This window comes from Lasiosphaeria miniovina (assembly GCF_030549165.1).
Source record: "Lasiosphaeria miniovina strain SMH2392-1A chromosome Unknown B0T26scaffold_3, whole genome shotgun sequence".
Lineage (NCBI taxonomy): Eukaryota > Fungi > Ascomycota > Sordariomycetes > Sordariales > Lasiosphaeriaceae > Lasiosphaeria > Lasiosphaeria miniovina.
The window spans coordinates 1117715-1133246 of NW_026848222.1; the positions used below are offsets into that span (position 1 = coordinate 1117715).

Here is a 15532-nt window from a genome sequence, read left to right on the forward strand (position 1 = left end):
CGCTGCTCTCTGTACTCCTGGCGCGCCTTCTACTCGTTCTTTTCGCTTCTCCATGCTCTCTGAGTAAAGTAGTCGCTCTTCTTTCCGTAACAGTCACCCTAGGGCTTGGAGAGCTTCAAGTCGATATTGCCGTTGCTATCTTCTGCGCCGAGAATGTTACTAAATTTGCCTTTTACAATTTACGAAAAGACAAGTGTCGGGTGTCAGCAAATGAATTCTGGTAGGGTAAGAGACAGACAGCTGTGGGCAGTGACTTACTCGTCGTGCAAGCGAAGTGTATAATGACTGAAGCTTTCGGTTGAGCGGATTGTAGAGAATCAGATTGCAAGCTGGTGGCCCTGGGGTGGTGAGCGTATCCGTGAGCATGGACCTGAGAGACGAAGGCAGTATTCATGCTCGCGGGAGCAGGCTATTCGTGTCTTGGAAAGTTTGCGGACTCTGACCAACTGCTGCAATCAGACACAATTTTGGCCAGTGTTGGTTGTGCACCAACAGTTTGCAGACCACGACGCATTTGCACCATGAACACGGACGTTTTCGACGAGTACTTTGTGTACATTGACTTTGTTGACTCGACCGAGGCTCTATGGCACACCACACCGGCGACGCCACTGCCGGGTCCAGCAACATGGGACACAGAAGCAGACCTTGTTGCCAAGCTGGCTCCCTTTGTGAGACAATTGCCCGCCTATCAATCACGGCAACTACCTAGACAGGCACTTATTAACCAGGAACTAAGCTAATGTAGAAACTGCAAATAACTAGAACGCATAGGAGGACAGGCTACCGCCCCTGACTATGGTGTAAGTGATCATTATATCTCAAACCGTCCCAAGATAAATGATCGAGTATCTTGTTGTCAAGAGCAAAAACTGATAATAGCCAAGAGTCCTGAAGGGCAACGCACGGTTCGGCGAGATCAGTGCCTAGAAGGAGCATTTCGTCCAGCTGCTCGCGAAGCTCGGACTGCCTCGCTCAATCGTCCATGCCATGCTCTCCAACAACGGGCAGGCCGCCCACCAGGTCGTCATGTCGCGGCACTAGTGGGAGTTCCTGGCTGCCGTTGTCGGGCTCACCGTTGCCGTGTTTGCCGTGTGGGTCGTGTACATGCGGTGGAGGCGCAGCGCCGACTCGCTGCAGCTGGCGGACATCGAGAAGCTCGAGCTGGCCAAGGTCGAGTGATTTGAACTGGGCGAAGATAGATATTCCCCCAAACTCGTCATAAAAACTAGGAGGCGAAGCGAGTCGCGAGTCGCGAGGAGACTGGGGATAATGTTTCGATCACGCCGCGGTCGGCGTAATTAACGATCCTACGTGTTTTTGATATTGTATTCGAAGCGCAATGATATAGTTACATGTATAGATGAAGAACATCGCACGATATATAACGCAGCAATTACCTAACTAAACATTCTCACATGAAAACAACCGCCCTAGAAGAGCCTCCCGTCCGTATCAGGAATGTCCACCTCCAGCACGGCGAGCCCGAACCCTAGCGCCTGTGCCTTGGTCCTGCCTACACTGCCACCGCTCCTCCTCCTGGCAGCCTGGCCGCCAAAGTTGTCATCGTCGATCCCGACCGTCACGGCCCACGGCTCGTCTCTCGACCAGTCGTCATCAAGCGGCGTCGCGTCCGCACTCGGCCGCTCCTCTGAATGTCCGCTCTGCTTGCTCTCTTCGTCCTCCTCTTCGTCCTCCTCTCCGTCCTCCTCGTCAACGCGGGGAGCCGTGAACATGGGCGTGCTAAGCGGATCTGGGCTAGCGACGAGCGTGACGGTGCTGTTCCGTGTGTGGCTGTAGGGGTGGGGGTGGTGCTTGTTCTCATCGCTCTTGGGCCTGCTGCTGGCGAAGCGGCCGCGTAGGCTGAGGTCCGACAGCGTCGAGTTCCGGCCGAGGCTGAAGATGCCTGAGCGCTGCTTGAGCGGCTGGTCTTTCTCGGCCGACGAGGTAGTCGACGTTGATTCTGGGCGCGAGAGCACGCCGCCCTGCTGCTGCTGCTGCTGCTGCTGCTCAGCAGTAATACCGGCGAGAGAGGAACTGCTTCCGGGACTGGTGGCGCCGCCGGTGGTAGTGCTAAGGGTGGGAACAGAAGTGCTGGCTCCGTCGGCAGAGGCCTTTCTTGCGGGTGCTGTGGCCTCGGCCTCGGGCACGGGCGGTAGCGGTTTTTTATCTTCCTGCATGAAGATCTCGCGCGGAAAGCCGCTAATGGACAGGTAGCGCTCGGCCTGCGGGATGCCGCTCTTCAGGTAGCTGTGCTCCTGCAGGCAGAGCGCCATGCGCGTGGCGCTGGAGTGGATCGACGCCTCGACGGTGACTTCGGTAGGCATGTCGAACAGGCCGCGGCGGCACATGTCGTCGAGCGTCGCCGGCGGGATGGCAAACTCCTTGTACGTCTCGTCGGCGAGGCCGTAGTTCTCCTGCACCAGGAAGAAGGGTTCAAAGTCGCCGTTGTAGCAGTTCCGTAAGATTTGGCCGAGGCCCTTGATATCCTGGCTGCCCTTGTCAAAGCGGCAGTGTATGTATCCTGTGGGCGCGGCGGTTGTGGTGTTAGAACTCGCGAAAATGAAGAAAGCAGGAACAGTACGGAAGAGTCTCACCCCGGGTAGTAAAATTCCCGCTTAATTCCTGGTGAATTCCCGAGTGTCGTTCATAATAGAACGAGCTGGCCACCAGCCGGTGTGCTGTCTCCCGGATATCGGGGTTACGGGAGATGCTTTGAACAGCCTGGTCTTCGAGCGACTGTAGCTCTGTGACTTGGTCGAGGTTTGGGCGGTCGCCTTTGAGCTGGACGTTGATTCGCATGTATCGTCGCTCTTCTTCCGTCGACCAACCGCGGGGCAGCATCTTGTTGGAGAAGTCGCGCCATGTCTGCTCGCTGTTGAGCTGGCTGTCCAAAATGCCATAGGCAGTCCGCCACATGTAGGTGAAGCCTGAAGTGCTGCGCTTCTGGAGAGTCCGCTCGGCCTTCTTGATTTCGGCCTCGACATTTGCGCTCTGCGCCAAGGGCTGGCTGCTGAGACCTGTCCCAAGAGACAACAAAATGTCCGGCTGGCGATTTCGAACATCTTCCCAGAGAACTTGCCGCTCGCAGTGAGCAACCCATGCCGGACAGTTGTGGTGGATGGCTCCGTCTGTGAATGGGACCCCAGTCTCGGCTTTGATGAACGGCTTGAAATACAAGGGAGCAGCCGATGTCGCTCGAGCGCTAATACGGGGTCAGCACGGAGAGCCGGGGTTCCGTATCGTGGATTATGGTCTTGGGGTACGTACGCTTCCCAGAGCTTAAGCTCCGTGGCTGGGTCCTGAGACCGAAGGAACTGGTATGGCACTGTCTCCAAGTCAGCTCCAGAGAAATGACGACAGATTCTGACCAGACTTACGCTTCTCACGTTTCACTCCCGAAGAGTTGTAATTCGTCAAGATGACTGGTCTGTTCTCTGTCGCAGCGGTTGACGTCACAGCTACCTTGACTGGGGTCCTGAGCTCGCTGGATGAGCCACCAAACAAGAGAGACTGGTCGTCAAATGCTGCCTTCAAAGCCAGCTCAAAGGGCGTTGACTTGTAGTAGCTCTTGTGGCTGACAAGGGCAAGCCGCTTCAATGGCCGAGCCGTGAAAGCGTCCTTGCAAAGCTTCTTGAAATGGGCGATACATGTCGATACCCGCCAGTTCTTGACACCCAAGCCAAGAGCAATGATTCCTCCGGTGCTAACATGGGCGTAATGTTAGACCACACGATTCTGAACTCGAAGGTTGAAAATATGACCGTATACGCACCTCGTCCCGACTATCAAGTCGAAAAAGTTCTGGACTGGGATCAAGTCGCCGAGCTCTTTTTCAATCGCTCTGAGAATCACCAATTCAACGATGCCTCGGATACCTCCTCTGCAGTGTGAAGGTAATTAGCAAGTGCTTAAAACAGCTCGGCTGTCACGGCTCGGAACGTACCCGTCGAGACAGAGAAGGCGAACGCCAGCGTCCTTCGGCTTGAACTTGATCCTGACCGGGTTGTCGTACCACTTTGCATACTGGGGATGCAGCGGACAATACCGGACCTCGAACACACAGCCGCCGACATCGTCGCCGATGGACTGGACGCAGGCGTCGCAGAGGACGTGACCGCAGGGCAGCACGTGCTCGGGAACTTTGCGCACGCAGCAGAGGCAGGTCGCGTGGCTCTTGACCTTTGCCACCGAGTCGAGCTTGCGGTAGAAGGTCTCGATCTCGGTACGGTGCAGCCTGGCCACCAGCTCCCTCTCCTGCACGTCGGCGCCGAACTCGTTCAGCTTTCTGATGAGTATGCCGAGGTGAGCGTTAATGACCAGCATCCAATCGTCGAAGAACACGTCGGACGAGAACTCTGGACTGTAGGACCCCTTGGAGAAAATCTTGCCGGATCGCGCCTGGTGGCCTTTCTTGTGCAGATTCTTGACGACGCAGCACGTGCTGCCGTTTTGGGAAAAGCCGCAGCGGAGCCATTGCTCGCAGAATTCGTCGTAGGCTGCCTTGATTGGCATGTAGAAGGTGTTCCAGAGCAGTGTTTTATAAGACCCTGTGAGTTTCTCATGTCAGCTGTCATTGTCAAGGCCCTGGGTGCTCGGGTGAGTGGGTGCTTCAATCACCTTGCAGGTCCTCTCTGGCGGCAGCGAGCATCACGCAAGAGGCAATCGGCCAACTCAGAAGCTTCAGAAGCTTCTCTCCACACCGGCGGTCCTTGAAGCTGTCGACATCGTTGTAGATGGACAGCATCAGGTTCAGGATGTGACCTCGGAAATCGCGAGGCATTGGGTTGTGCCGCAGTGCTTCCTTCACAAAGTCAAAAGGCTCGTCCAGTCGGCGAGAGAAGTGATCGTAGGCCGAGTTAACGTATTGCTGCAGTCTCTCGGCGTTGAGAAGCATGCGGACCGACTTTTTGTGGGCGAATGAGGTTGAACATTTCTGACGGATGACGGCATGGAGCTTTCCGATCTGGTCGTCGATCAGCATGTAGCGGCCCTTTGTCGGGATGCGGACCACTGTTATGGACGAGTAGTAGTACTCCAGAAGCTCCTTGGTCGATGAGATATTCTTGTCAATCGTCTTCAAGCTTGCCACGATATTCTGGAGCTTTTGAACCTGATGTATCGAGTCCTTATAGTCGTCGAGCAGCTTCTCTGTTGCAACTTTCAGGTCCCATTGCTTCTCATCAATGGCGTTCTCCGTTGCGTTCAAGGCAATAATGATGTGCGGCAGGTTTGGCTGGTTGATTGACTTGTCGATGGACGAGTAAGCCCACTCGACCAGCTTCTGAAGGACTTCTGTTTCAAACGTCCTAGAAGTAGTGAGTTAGCGTCGAGTTCAGTACTTCACCCACTCAGGTTGAGCAACATGTTCCCACGCGCGGCGATACACTCACCTGACCTCGCGGAGGACAAAGACAACGACGTCGGAGAAGGTGTAGAGTATCCTCGGGTACAGGCGCTTGACGGCGTAATCTCTGGACTGCGGTTTGGCGCCATTTGCCCATTCCAGGGGTTTCCGGAGCTTGCTCTTGGCCACGCGCGTGGTGGCCTTGGCCGCCTCGAGCTTCTCCTTGCACGCCACGCCCCGGGGCAGCTTCTCGCCGCCACTCATGCCCTCGCAGTCGGCGTAGAGGATTGGCCGGCGGCCCGAATATGTCGAGGGGTCAGAGTACAGGTGGACGTCGCCTGTGGTCGGGATGTTGTCGTGGACGAGGCCAGTTACAGGGGCGGAAAATATGTCTGCATGGTGCGGCCGCGTGTTGGTGCAAGCCTGCTCACGGTTGATGAGCATCTTGATGACCGTACTTTTGCCAGCACCTATAAGTCGTGAGCTGTTAGGAGCCCGCCGTTGGTTCCGTTCCGACAGGGGAGATGCGGGACAAGACAGGAGAGGCTGGAGGAAAGCAGTCCCACAATCTGGTGGTAATCACACACCTGTCTGGCCAACAAACGACACCAAGTGCGGGAATCTCTCGGCAAAATCGCCGGTCTGGCTCTCACGCATGATGTTGATGAGGCGGTTTGAGTAGTGGAGGAACTGCTGGTTTGATCCCTTCAGGACACCAAACCAGGTAGTGTTAATGTCGGACTCGTGCAGGGCCTCCTGCTCTTCCAGGCTCCGGTCATGGCCAAAGATTTGCGTCAGCCGCTGCACTACCTCCGGGTCAACTTTCTCATGTGGCCGGCCGTCGATTCCCACCGCTCCCGCTCTATGGGGGCGTTCCTTGACCCAACACTCGTCACAAAACGCATCGTTGGCGCATTGGACGCAATTCCAGGTCCTCACATTGCGATCGCACACACAGCAGGGCTTGTTGGTCCCCGGTGCCAGTTGGTCCATCCTAAATAATCACAGTCCAATCGCTGAATGATGATCAATTAGTTTGGTACTTGGAGCCGAAGAGGGAGTGGACTCCGATAGCCCAAGTCGACCAGGATACCCCATTTTTAGAGATCTGGATGAAAGAGATAGGGCTTTACTATTCTGTTTCGGGGATTCCAATAACTACTGTCTCCCCTAGAGCAAGCTTTTGGGCCTATCCGTAGGGAAATAAGGCCTCTCACGTCTTCGACAGTCCCAGGCCAACAGTCATTCAGAGACTCTGTTGACATTAACTGGGAAGGGGCATTCGGAATGGCGAATTTCGGAAATGGCGGGAGTGTATGCAAGCGGTGGTGTGTGCATTCACGATCAGGCTCCAGGCTCCAGGATTTGGCTCCAGGATTTGGCACAAGGAGTGACTGACCAGACTGCAAGTGGTGTTAATTGGTCGCTCGGGAGACGAAACTAGACGACAATTACCGCGCCGAGTTGGGGCAGGTTCCTATTGCCTTAGGCCAGATGATCGATTCGACGGCGAAACAAATTGTTTTATGCACAGAGGAAGAGGTGAAGGGGGATGAGCAGAGTCCCAAGAAGGAGGGGGTCTTTTTGTCTGGGCCCTCTCGATTGCACCTTGCCTGCGTCGGAACCCGGAGGCTGAGCTGACTGCACCTCTTCTTGCACCAATTATCGGGCGCATTGAGCTGCAGCAAATGCGACCAGGGCTGCAATCCTCATGCTTTCCCTCCCCCCTTCCCCAACTGTTCTTGGCAATGCCGACTTCCGTCTTTTTGGGTCAGAGCCTCGTCCATATCGCATATCGCACCCACACTCCCATCTCAAGTGCCCCGCCTAGACCAGCTCGCTAGGGCCGGATTGGATGGGGCCTGAAGACATGGATGCTGGGTCGGTATCGACGATGGGACCGTAATCTATTTGACTGGCGGCGAATAAATGACCATGTAGACTCCACTTGCTAGTACTTACCGCAAGTGCCCATAATTGGCTGGCCGCTCGCCGTGGTGCAATTCGTCAAATGATGGCGGGTTTCTCCATCGCCTCCATTTGCATGACTAGTATTCGCTATGAACGCTATTTGCACTCCCCTCTTCCACATACAACCATAGGCACTGGAAAATTCGGGATCCCGTCCGCTCTCCCATAGACAAGCCAGCGACCGCGATCTTGGTTATCGGAGTAAGCGACCTTTTTTTTTCCTAGCATCCTAGACCCACTTTTAATCGGATATACCCAATCAAGTCACTATTACCCACCCACAGCTCAAACCCATCCACAACTTACGTATACCATATAAATAAAAAACCCCAGCATTCTGTGGAGCCCGTGCTCCCTTACAGACAGACGACCCTAACAGTCGAGTGGTTTGTAATAGTCGGCCAAGTGTAAGACAGGTCGGCCAGGTACAAGGCAGGTGTGAGGACCCGTCCACCAAACTGGCCCTGAAGCAGCCAGAGCCGCCCAGAACCCACGGGCCTATCAGAAGCCTCCTCGAGGCCCCACCTACCCCACTGATAGATGCAAACTTATTCGCGAGCACGCGACGCGTTGTCGGACTTTTCCTTCTTTCCCTCCTCAGTTTAGAATCTTCGTCGATAGTACCCAATGGACTGAGTTCACCTCAATGCCTTGCCCTGGTCGTGACACAATTCTAAACTCTTCTCTTCCTTGCTGGCGAAGCAAGTAAAATATATCTCCCTCATTCCCGCATTCATTTGCAACCCCTACGTCGGCTGTACACGACGCAAAACTAAGGCACAGAAACCCCGCGCAGTCAATGCCGCCGAAGAAAGATTACGGCCCACCGACACGCAAATCCGATCGACTCTCTAAAAAAGATAGCAGCGACCGGACCCCAACAGGAGAATCGAGTATCACAGCCAAAGTGCCAGACGACACCGTCCTCGATACACCCTCGAGCCCAGAGCTAAAGAAGCCCGCCGAAGACCCCAGTGACCCCGAGTCAAAAGTACCTGTCACTACCAACAGCAACACCGAAAGCAGATCGCCCGCTGTTACCACGCGAGACCCTGATCAAGATACATCTCTCGCCTCTGTCGAAGTCGAGATAACGAACTCCAGCATCCTCACCGAACAATCGGAAGTCAACCGACAATTAACCCATTACAACCTCCGCCCCGCACCAACAGACGACGAGATGATCGCCACAGGTACACCCACCCCACAATCAACAACCGCAGACATGGCCTCCCCCACGCCTACCACTACAGAACTTCAAGCCACCATTGCCCGGCTCCAAGCCGAGCTCAATGCCCGCTCCTCTACACCCATTCGCCAATCCAGCGCCGCTCGCGAAGTGACCTCTGCCAATAGCGCCTTCGGAGGCGAGCGTTTCACCCCAACCGGGTTCGCCGCGTACCCTGCGTTCAAAGCCTACGGCACCGATCAGAGAGCCCCGAACCCTGATTACAACCCAAAGTCCCGCAAAGTCGGAGTCGACCCCGGTATTTTCCAGGGTAACAAGGACGAATTCGACCATTGGGTCATCACCCTAGCAGACAAGTTCGAGGAAGACAATACTACCTTCAAGACCGAACGTAGCCGTATGGCCGTCCTCCACGCCGCAACCAGAGGACCCGCCAACGACCTCCTCTCTAGCCGATACCAATCAACCGAATACCCATTCGCTAGTGTGGCCGAGATGGTCGCTAGCCTACAGGCAGTCTACCACGACCGTAACCAGGGATCGAAAGCTCGGGAGGAGCTACGTAACCTGATGTACGACCCCCGCGATAAACAGATGGACATTCACCAGTTCATCGGTAAGATCAATAGCCTGGCCGATAAGGCAAATATCGCAAAGGCGGACCGAAAGACCACGTTGTACGAGCATATCCCGGCCAACCTGAACGTTGAACTTTTCGACGCCTCCGAGAGCCCTGATATCTCCTACGAATCGTTTGTGGTCAAGGTAGCCAACTCAGCCCTGGCCAAGAAGAGAGCCTACGAGCAAAGCAAGACCTTCAAGGAGTCGAAGGAGAGACCCTCAAAGGAGCGACCCTTAACGGAGAACCGCCAACCTCGCCGCCGCTCGAGGGAATATAAGAAGGAGGTCTCGGCAACTCCAGCCAACCCTCGGTTGTTAGAGAAGGAGGTGGAAACCCTGAAGGCAGCCGACCTCTGCTTTGTGTGCAAGAAGCCAGGACACCAAGCTCGCAAATGTCCTGATCGCAAGGTTATGGCCAGTCTCCTCGCCAGCTTCGATCATGAAGGAAGCTCTGACCTTGACGGGACCGCTGTTGCCGACACTTCGTCGGAATCTTCAGGATCGTTAGAGTCGGAAAACTAGTTCGGCTATCGGAAGTCTCCTCGATAGCCCATATACCACAATTAGCTAAAGTCGGCAGATCACCAAAATCAAATACATTCACCAAACGGGTCAACCTGTTAGTCGATGGCATTGGTCTTAAGACTCACGCTCTTTGTGATACTGGAGCCGATATTTCCCTTTCTATGACCCCGAAGATGGCCAAGAAGCTCGTTGATAAGGTCGGGGCAAAGATGGAACTCTTGCCTAAACCGCTAGTACTTAGTGATTTCAACGGGGCCGCCGCCGCTCGCGCCACCCATCAAGTTCGGGTCACTCTCGAGATCGACGGCAGACGTTTCCCCCGTCAGAAGTTCATTATCATCCCGACCGCCAATGATGTCTTTATAGGACAGGATTGGTTTACCAAGCAGAACGTATGGCTGCACCCCGCCTCGCGTACTCTTCGCTGGCCCGACGATACTCCTGCCCTAGCACAATACTCGCCCAGCATCCTTGTCGATCCGAGCACTAGCACTATTGATATGAATGCCCAGTCAGAGGTAGTCCGCCGAGATCGACTAATGGAGGCCGAGGAACGCAAGCTGAAAGTGCAAAAGATTCTGCAAAATCCCTGGCGCAGGACAAACACACAGACAGTGGTAGCCGCTGCGATTCCAGCGGTCGCAACGGAACAGAAGCACAGCCCCGAGATGATTGCTTGCCTCCGCGCAATTGAGACTGACCCTCGCCAAGAGAGATGGAAAAAGCAGAAGATGCCCCAAACTGCCATACCATTAGATGGAGTCTCTAATCAGCCCACCATAAGCCTCAACGCTCTCACCGTCGACCCCAAGGCTTGGAACAAGACCTTCGACGGAAAGCATATCCCGTTCCCGGCAGGAGAGGATTCCGAGCATATTAATAAAGTGCGCGCCAAGCTACCACGCGAGTTGGCTCACCTGGAAGGATTCTTCTCGAAGAAAGCCTCAACGCAACTGCCTCCCAGCCGCCCTGGCTTTGATGTGGTTCTTGAGCTCAGTAAGCCGCTAGAGGGAAGACCGTCCCGCTACCCTACGCCCTTCGCTTTCTTGGGACTCGAAAAAGAGACCACCGACGAACTACTAAAGATCGGGTTCATTGAACGGTGCATGACCGATAAACCTGCTCCCACCTTGTTCGTGCCTAAACCCCATTCAGAAGAGCACCGTTTCTGCGTGGATTACCGCTGGGTCAACGACTTCATTAAGGGTCGACAAGTGTTAGCCCCCGACGTACAAGGCACCATCAGCCGCTGTGGGCGAGCCAAGCACCTGACCAAAATCGACATCATCCGTGCCTTTAATCGATTGCTGATGGACCCCGGTTCAAGGTACCTTACCGCCTTTACCACTCGCCAAGGCACCTTCCAATGGAAAGTCCTGCCCTTCGGGCTGAAAGTCGGGCCAGCTTGGTTCCAAGCCTTTATCAATGCACAACTCAACGAGTTACTGGACCTCTTTGCTAGTGCCTATGCTGATGACGTTCTGGCCTATTCAGAGGGCGATGATGAGGAACACTTCGAACACGTTGAGGAGATCATCTATCGACTTCACAAGGCCGGACTCCAAGGCGATATCAAGAAGTCCTCTTTCAACGTGACCGAAGTCGACTACCTGGGCATGATTCTGGAGACCGGAAAAGGAGTGCGAGTGGACCCTGCCAAAGTAGCCGCCATCCTGGATTGGGATTGGGACGACTTGACGTCGAAGTCATCTGTTCGATCATTCCTAGGCCTCTGCAACTTCATTCGGATCTTCTGTTACCACGCCAGCCAAGTTGCCGAACCACTCACCAGGCTGTTGAAGAAGGACGTTGCTTTCGAGAAGGGACCCGAGCAAAAAGCCGCCTTCGACGCACTCAAGAAGCTTGCTACCGAGGCCCCAGTTTTGGCATTCTACAAGCCAGGTTTCCCAGTGAAAGTCGACACCGATGCTTCCAACAACGCCACGGGCGGTGTGATCTGGCAGCAGCAAGAAGACGGAGAATGGAAGCCGATCGGATACTCGTCCAAGACAATGTCCGCCTCAGAGCAAAACTATCCCATCCAAGACAAGGAGCTTTTGGCTGTAGTCAACACCTTGAAGGACTTTGAACCGGCTCTATGGGGAACCAAGTTCTTTGTACAGACTGATCATCAAGCTCTCATCTATTGGTCTACTAAGAAACTGCTGTCCGCCCGCCAGATTCGCTGGTCGTACTATTTGGCCAATTTCGACATTACCTTCCGTTACCGCCCAGGTAAGGATAATGTGGCCGCCGACGCTCTCTCTCGCAAAACCGTAGACAACCCGACGGTCAAAGCACGAGAAATCCAAGACAGAACGTTCGCCTTGATCCCACCCGAAAAGATTGAAGGGCTGCCGAACGACGGTGCGAGATCAATCAACGCCCTGACCTCTACGGAACTTTGTGGAGCGGATTTGGTCGATACTATCATTGCCGAGAACGCCAAGCAGAACTTGGGTCGTAAAGAAGGATTGTTAGTTGTTCCGGAGACCACCGCCGACGGAAGCGTCTTTCTACGGACTGCCCTGATTCGAGAAGCCCATGAACCTAAGGCATTCGCTCACGCAGGACAGAACAAGACGGTCGCCCTATTAAAGAAGGAATATTGGTGGCAGGGCCGTAATAGCGACATCAAACGGTATATCCGAAACTGCCAGAGCTGCCAAAGGAATAAGGTCAGACACGACAAGACTCCCGGACTTCTCCATCCGCTGCCGATCCCAAAGCACGTTTGGGAGCATGTAGTAGTAGACGGAAAGAACATGCCAACGGACGACGAAGGCTATGACTACGTTTGGGCTTTCATCTGTCGTTTCAGCAAGCTAATCGCTACCCTGGCCGGACGCAAGACGGATACCGCGGAGATATTAGCCGCCCGGTATTACCATTATCTTTACCGCTTCCTGGGAGTCCCTAGCCAGTGGATTAGCGATAACGCCGGACCTTTCATCTCCGAATTCCTCGATACCCTCAACAAGCTCACGGGCACCAAACATCGCCACGGAAGCTCGAGACACCCTCAAACGCAAGGAAGTATCGAGATCACCAATGCGGAGTTGGATCAAAAGCTGAGGTTTTATGTGGACAAGTACCAGACCAAATGGCGAGAACACTTGCCTGCCTTGGACCTGGCCCACAATATAGCCTACCATTCGGCTATTGGAATGTCTCCGTTGGAAGTAGCGTTGGGAACCAGCCCTCGGAATCCCTTGTCTCTGCCATTGCCCGAGCTAGACCTGTCTACCGATCAGCAGAAAAAGGCCTTGGATATCGTCAAGCAAACCCAGCGAGCCCAAGACCTGGCAAGACAAAATGCCATTGCCACACAGGCCTTGATGGAGGCTCAAGCTAACAAGAAGCGTCGCCCCGTTGACTTCGGTGTGGGAGATTCAGTGTATGTCAGCAAGAAAGGATTCTCTACCGAAGCACCAACAACTAAGCTGGATTCCCAGAACGCCGGACCTTGGACTATAGTCGACATGAAAGGCCACAGCTTCGTCCTAGATACCCCGTCATGGTACAAGGGAAGTAAGGTCTTTCACGCTGACAGGCTGAGAAAAGCTTCTGAGGACCCTTTACCTCAACAACGGGCAGAACCGGAACCCCCTGTGGAGATCAATGGAGAACCCGAGTGGGAAGTCGAGAAGGTTCTGGCATCGCGACTGTTCGGTCAACGAAAGAAGCTCCAATACCAAGTGTCTTGGGTCGGCCTGGATCCCGACGAAACCTGGTATCCAGCTGGCGACCTCAAGAACTCTCCATTGCTGCTGGAGTCCTTCCACAAAGAACACCCGGAAGCTGCTGGTCCGCCAGTGAGATTACAGCAATGGATACGAGACGCGGCAGACGATGCTTTCAGTAGCGATCATAAGGATGATGAAGTGGCGGAACACGATGCGACGGGGGGGAGGACAAAGAAGAAGCATGCCACCAGGCATACTTGAATTGCCCCCGCGGTACTCTTTCAAGCTTCCTGAACGCCAGGCGCTCAGAGCTTGGAAGGGGGTAATGTGAGGACCCGTCCACCAAACTGGCCCTGAAGCAGCCAGAGCCGCCCAGAACCCACGGGCCTATCAGAAGCCTCCTCGAGGCCCCACCTACCCCACTGATAGATGCAAACTTATTCGCGAGCACGCGACGCGTTGTCGGACTTTTCCTTCTTTCCCTCCTCAGTTTAGAATCTTCGTCGATAGTACCCAATGGACTGAGTTCACCTCAATGCCTTGCCCTGGTCGTGACAGCAGGTCTGCCAAGTGCAGGGTAGATCGTAGGGAACTATACCCTACTATTACAAACCGCTTGACTGTGTGGGTCAATGGTTGTATGTGCAAACGCACAGGGTGCTGGTGGGTAGGTAGTAGTTAAGAATGAACAAAGGGCAAGCTCCTATTGCACGGGTAATACAGTCAAACTGGATTGCTACTCAAAGTATATGAGTACATGTAAGGAAAGGACACCCCAAACACCAGCCGCGCTCACCACCTGTTACCAACTGGCCAGAACACTGCCAGTTGGCACAAGCCACTACGCCACGCCATGGCGCCCCGGGCCTGAGCCCCTGAGCACGTATATAAACAGTGGCCCTCGCCCACCTTCCTTTGCGAGGGCCAGGTTGAAGTCTCACACCAATACTACTCATTGCTCGCCCACCTTCTTACCTGCATTGTGGCCACCTTGATCCGGCGTACCTGCCTTCTCTTACAGTACAAAGAATGTGTATTGCTCGCTTGAGGAACCAAGCAAGCTCTATCTAGGACCGTGGCTACGGTTATCGTATATATCTATATAAGGGAACCAATCAATGGTGTCCCAGTGTCCCGAGGTCCCGAACGCGGGCCACAGGCTGGCTGGGCCAGCCCCGTGTCCCCAAGTTCTCAGGCACGGGACGCTGGGACTCACCTATTTGGTCAACACCAGACAGCGTGCGCCTTACTCCCGTGCATTCTTTAGGGATTCGTAATATACAGGCCTGCCACTTAGACTGTGGGAACTCTGCTCAGCAGTCAACCTCGTAGGCTACAGGGGACTCTGCCCTGTAGCCAAGGCCTTCGGGACCAACTGTGGGTGCTGAAGAAGACGAAGAGGAGTTGTATTATACAAGGTATATAGTATAATGTAAGGGAAGGCAGGTACGTCTGATCAAGGTGGTCACAATGAAGGTACTGAAGTAAGAGAGTGTTACGATCCTAGCTCAAAAGTGCAGGAGGCGCCATGAGCCTGCTGCAGATTAGCTAGAGCGACCAGAAGAGCGGGGCTCTCCCCAGGGTCGGTGCGGCCAATCAGGGATTTCTCAGTGCGCTCAGTCTGCCAAGACCGAGGTGGGCACCCTGAGCAGGGCGCTCAGTGCACACTTGAGTGCTCAGTCCTGTCACGGCCGGCTTGGAATGAGGGCGGAACTCCTCTATGGGGCGCTATGGACGAAGATTCTAAACTACAGAGAAAAGGGAAAAGAAGCAAAAGCCTCCCCTCGCGAGATTCTTCCAGGACGCGTCTCAAGGTGGGGCTCTGGCCGAGCTTCCATTGGTCAGTCGGGTGGATCCACCCGACTGGCGTCTGATTAGTCAGAGCGTCTGGGAGGTCTGGAGGACCAGGCCCTCACACTACCCCCCTCCAAGCCGCGACTGCCGTGACGGTGGTTGTGGCTTTACAGAGCGGATTTAAGCGTGCCTTCTGGTGTACTTCCTCTTTTGCCTTGCCTTATACCCTTTGTGCTCTGCCTTGTTGTCCTCTTCGTGGTCTTCCGGATATTCGTCTTCTGCTGCTGCCTTTATCCAATCACGCAGCCTCACCGGAGGTCCTGCGGCGTCGGGGTATTCTCGATGAAAACTATCCAACGCCATAGCTGCATTCTTGAGATTCTCTGCCTTATACCACGT

The 15532-nt window shown here is 54.5% G+C and overlaps 1 protein-coding gene across 1 annotated transcript; it reads right to left on the reverse strand.

Moving 5' to 3' along the window:
• Nucleotides 1-1329: 1329 nt before the first annotated feature.
• B0T26DRAFT_195870 (uncharacterized protein) lies at nucleotides 1330-6640 on the reverse strand. The gene is made up of 10 exons (XM_060433712.1): nucleotides 6481-6640; nucleotides 5935-6363; nucleotides 5394-5817; nucleotides 4621-5309; nucleotides 3947-4550; nucleotides 3776-3883; nucleotides 3381-3706; nucleotides 3271-3328; nucleotides 2598-3205; nucleotides 1330-2524 (listed from the first exon to the last, which is right to left on the reverse strand). The coding sequence occupies exons 2-10, from the start codon at nucleotides 6338-6340 to the stop codon at nucleotides 1434-1436; spliced, it is 4314 nt and encodes a 1437-aa protein (XP_060297845.1). The 5' UTR covers nucleotides 6341-6363; nucleotides 6481-6640; the 3' UTR covers nucleotides 1330-1433.
• Nucleotides 6641-15532: the final 8892 nt, after the last annotated feature.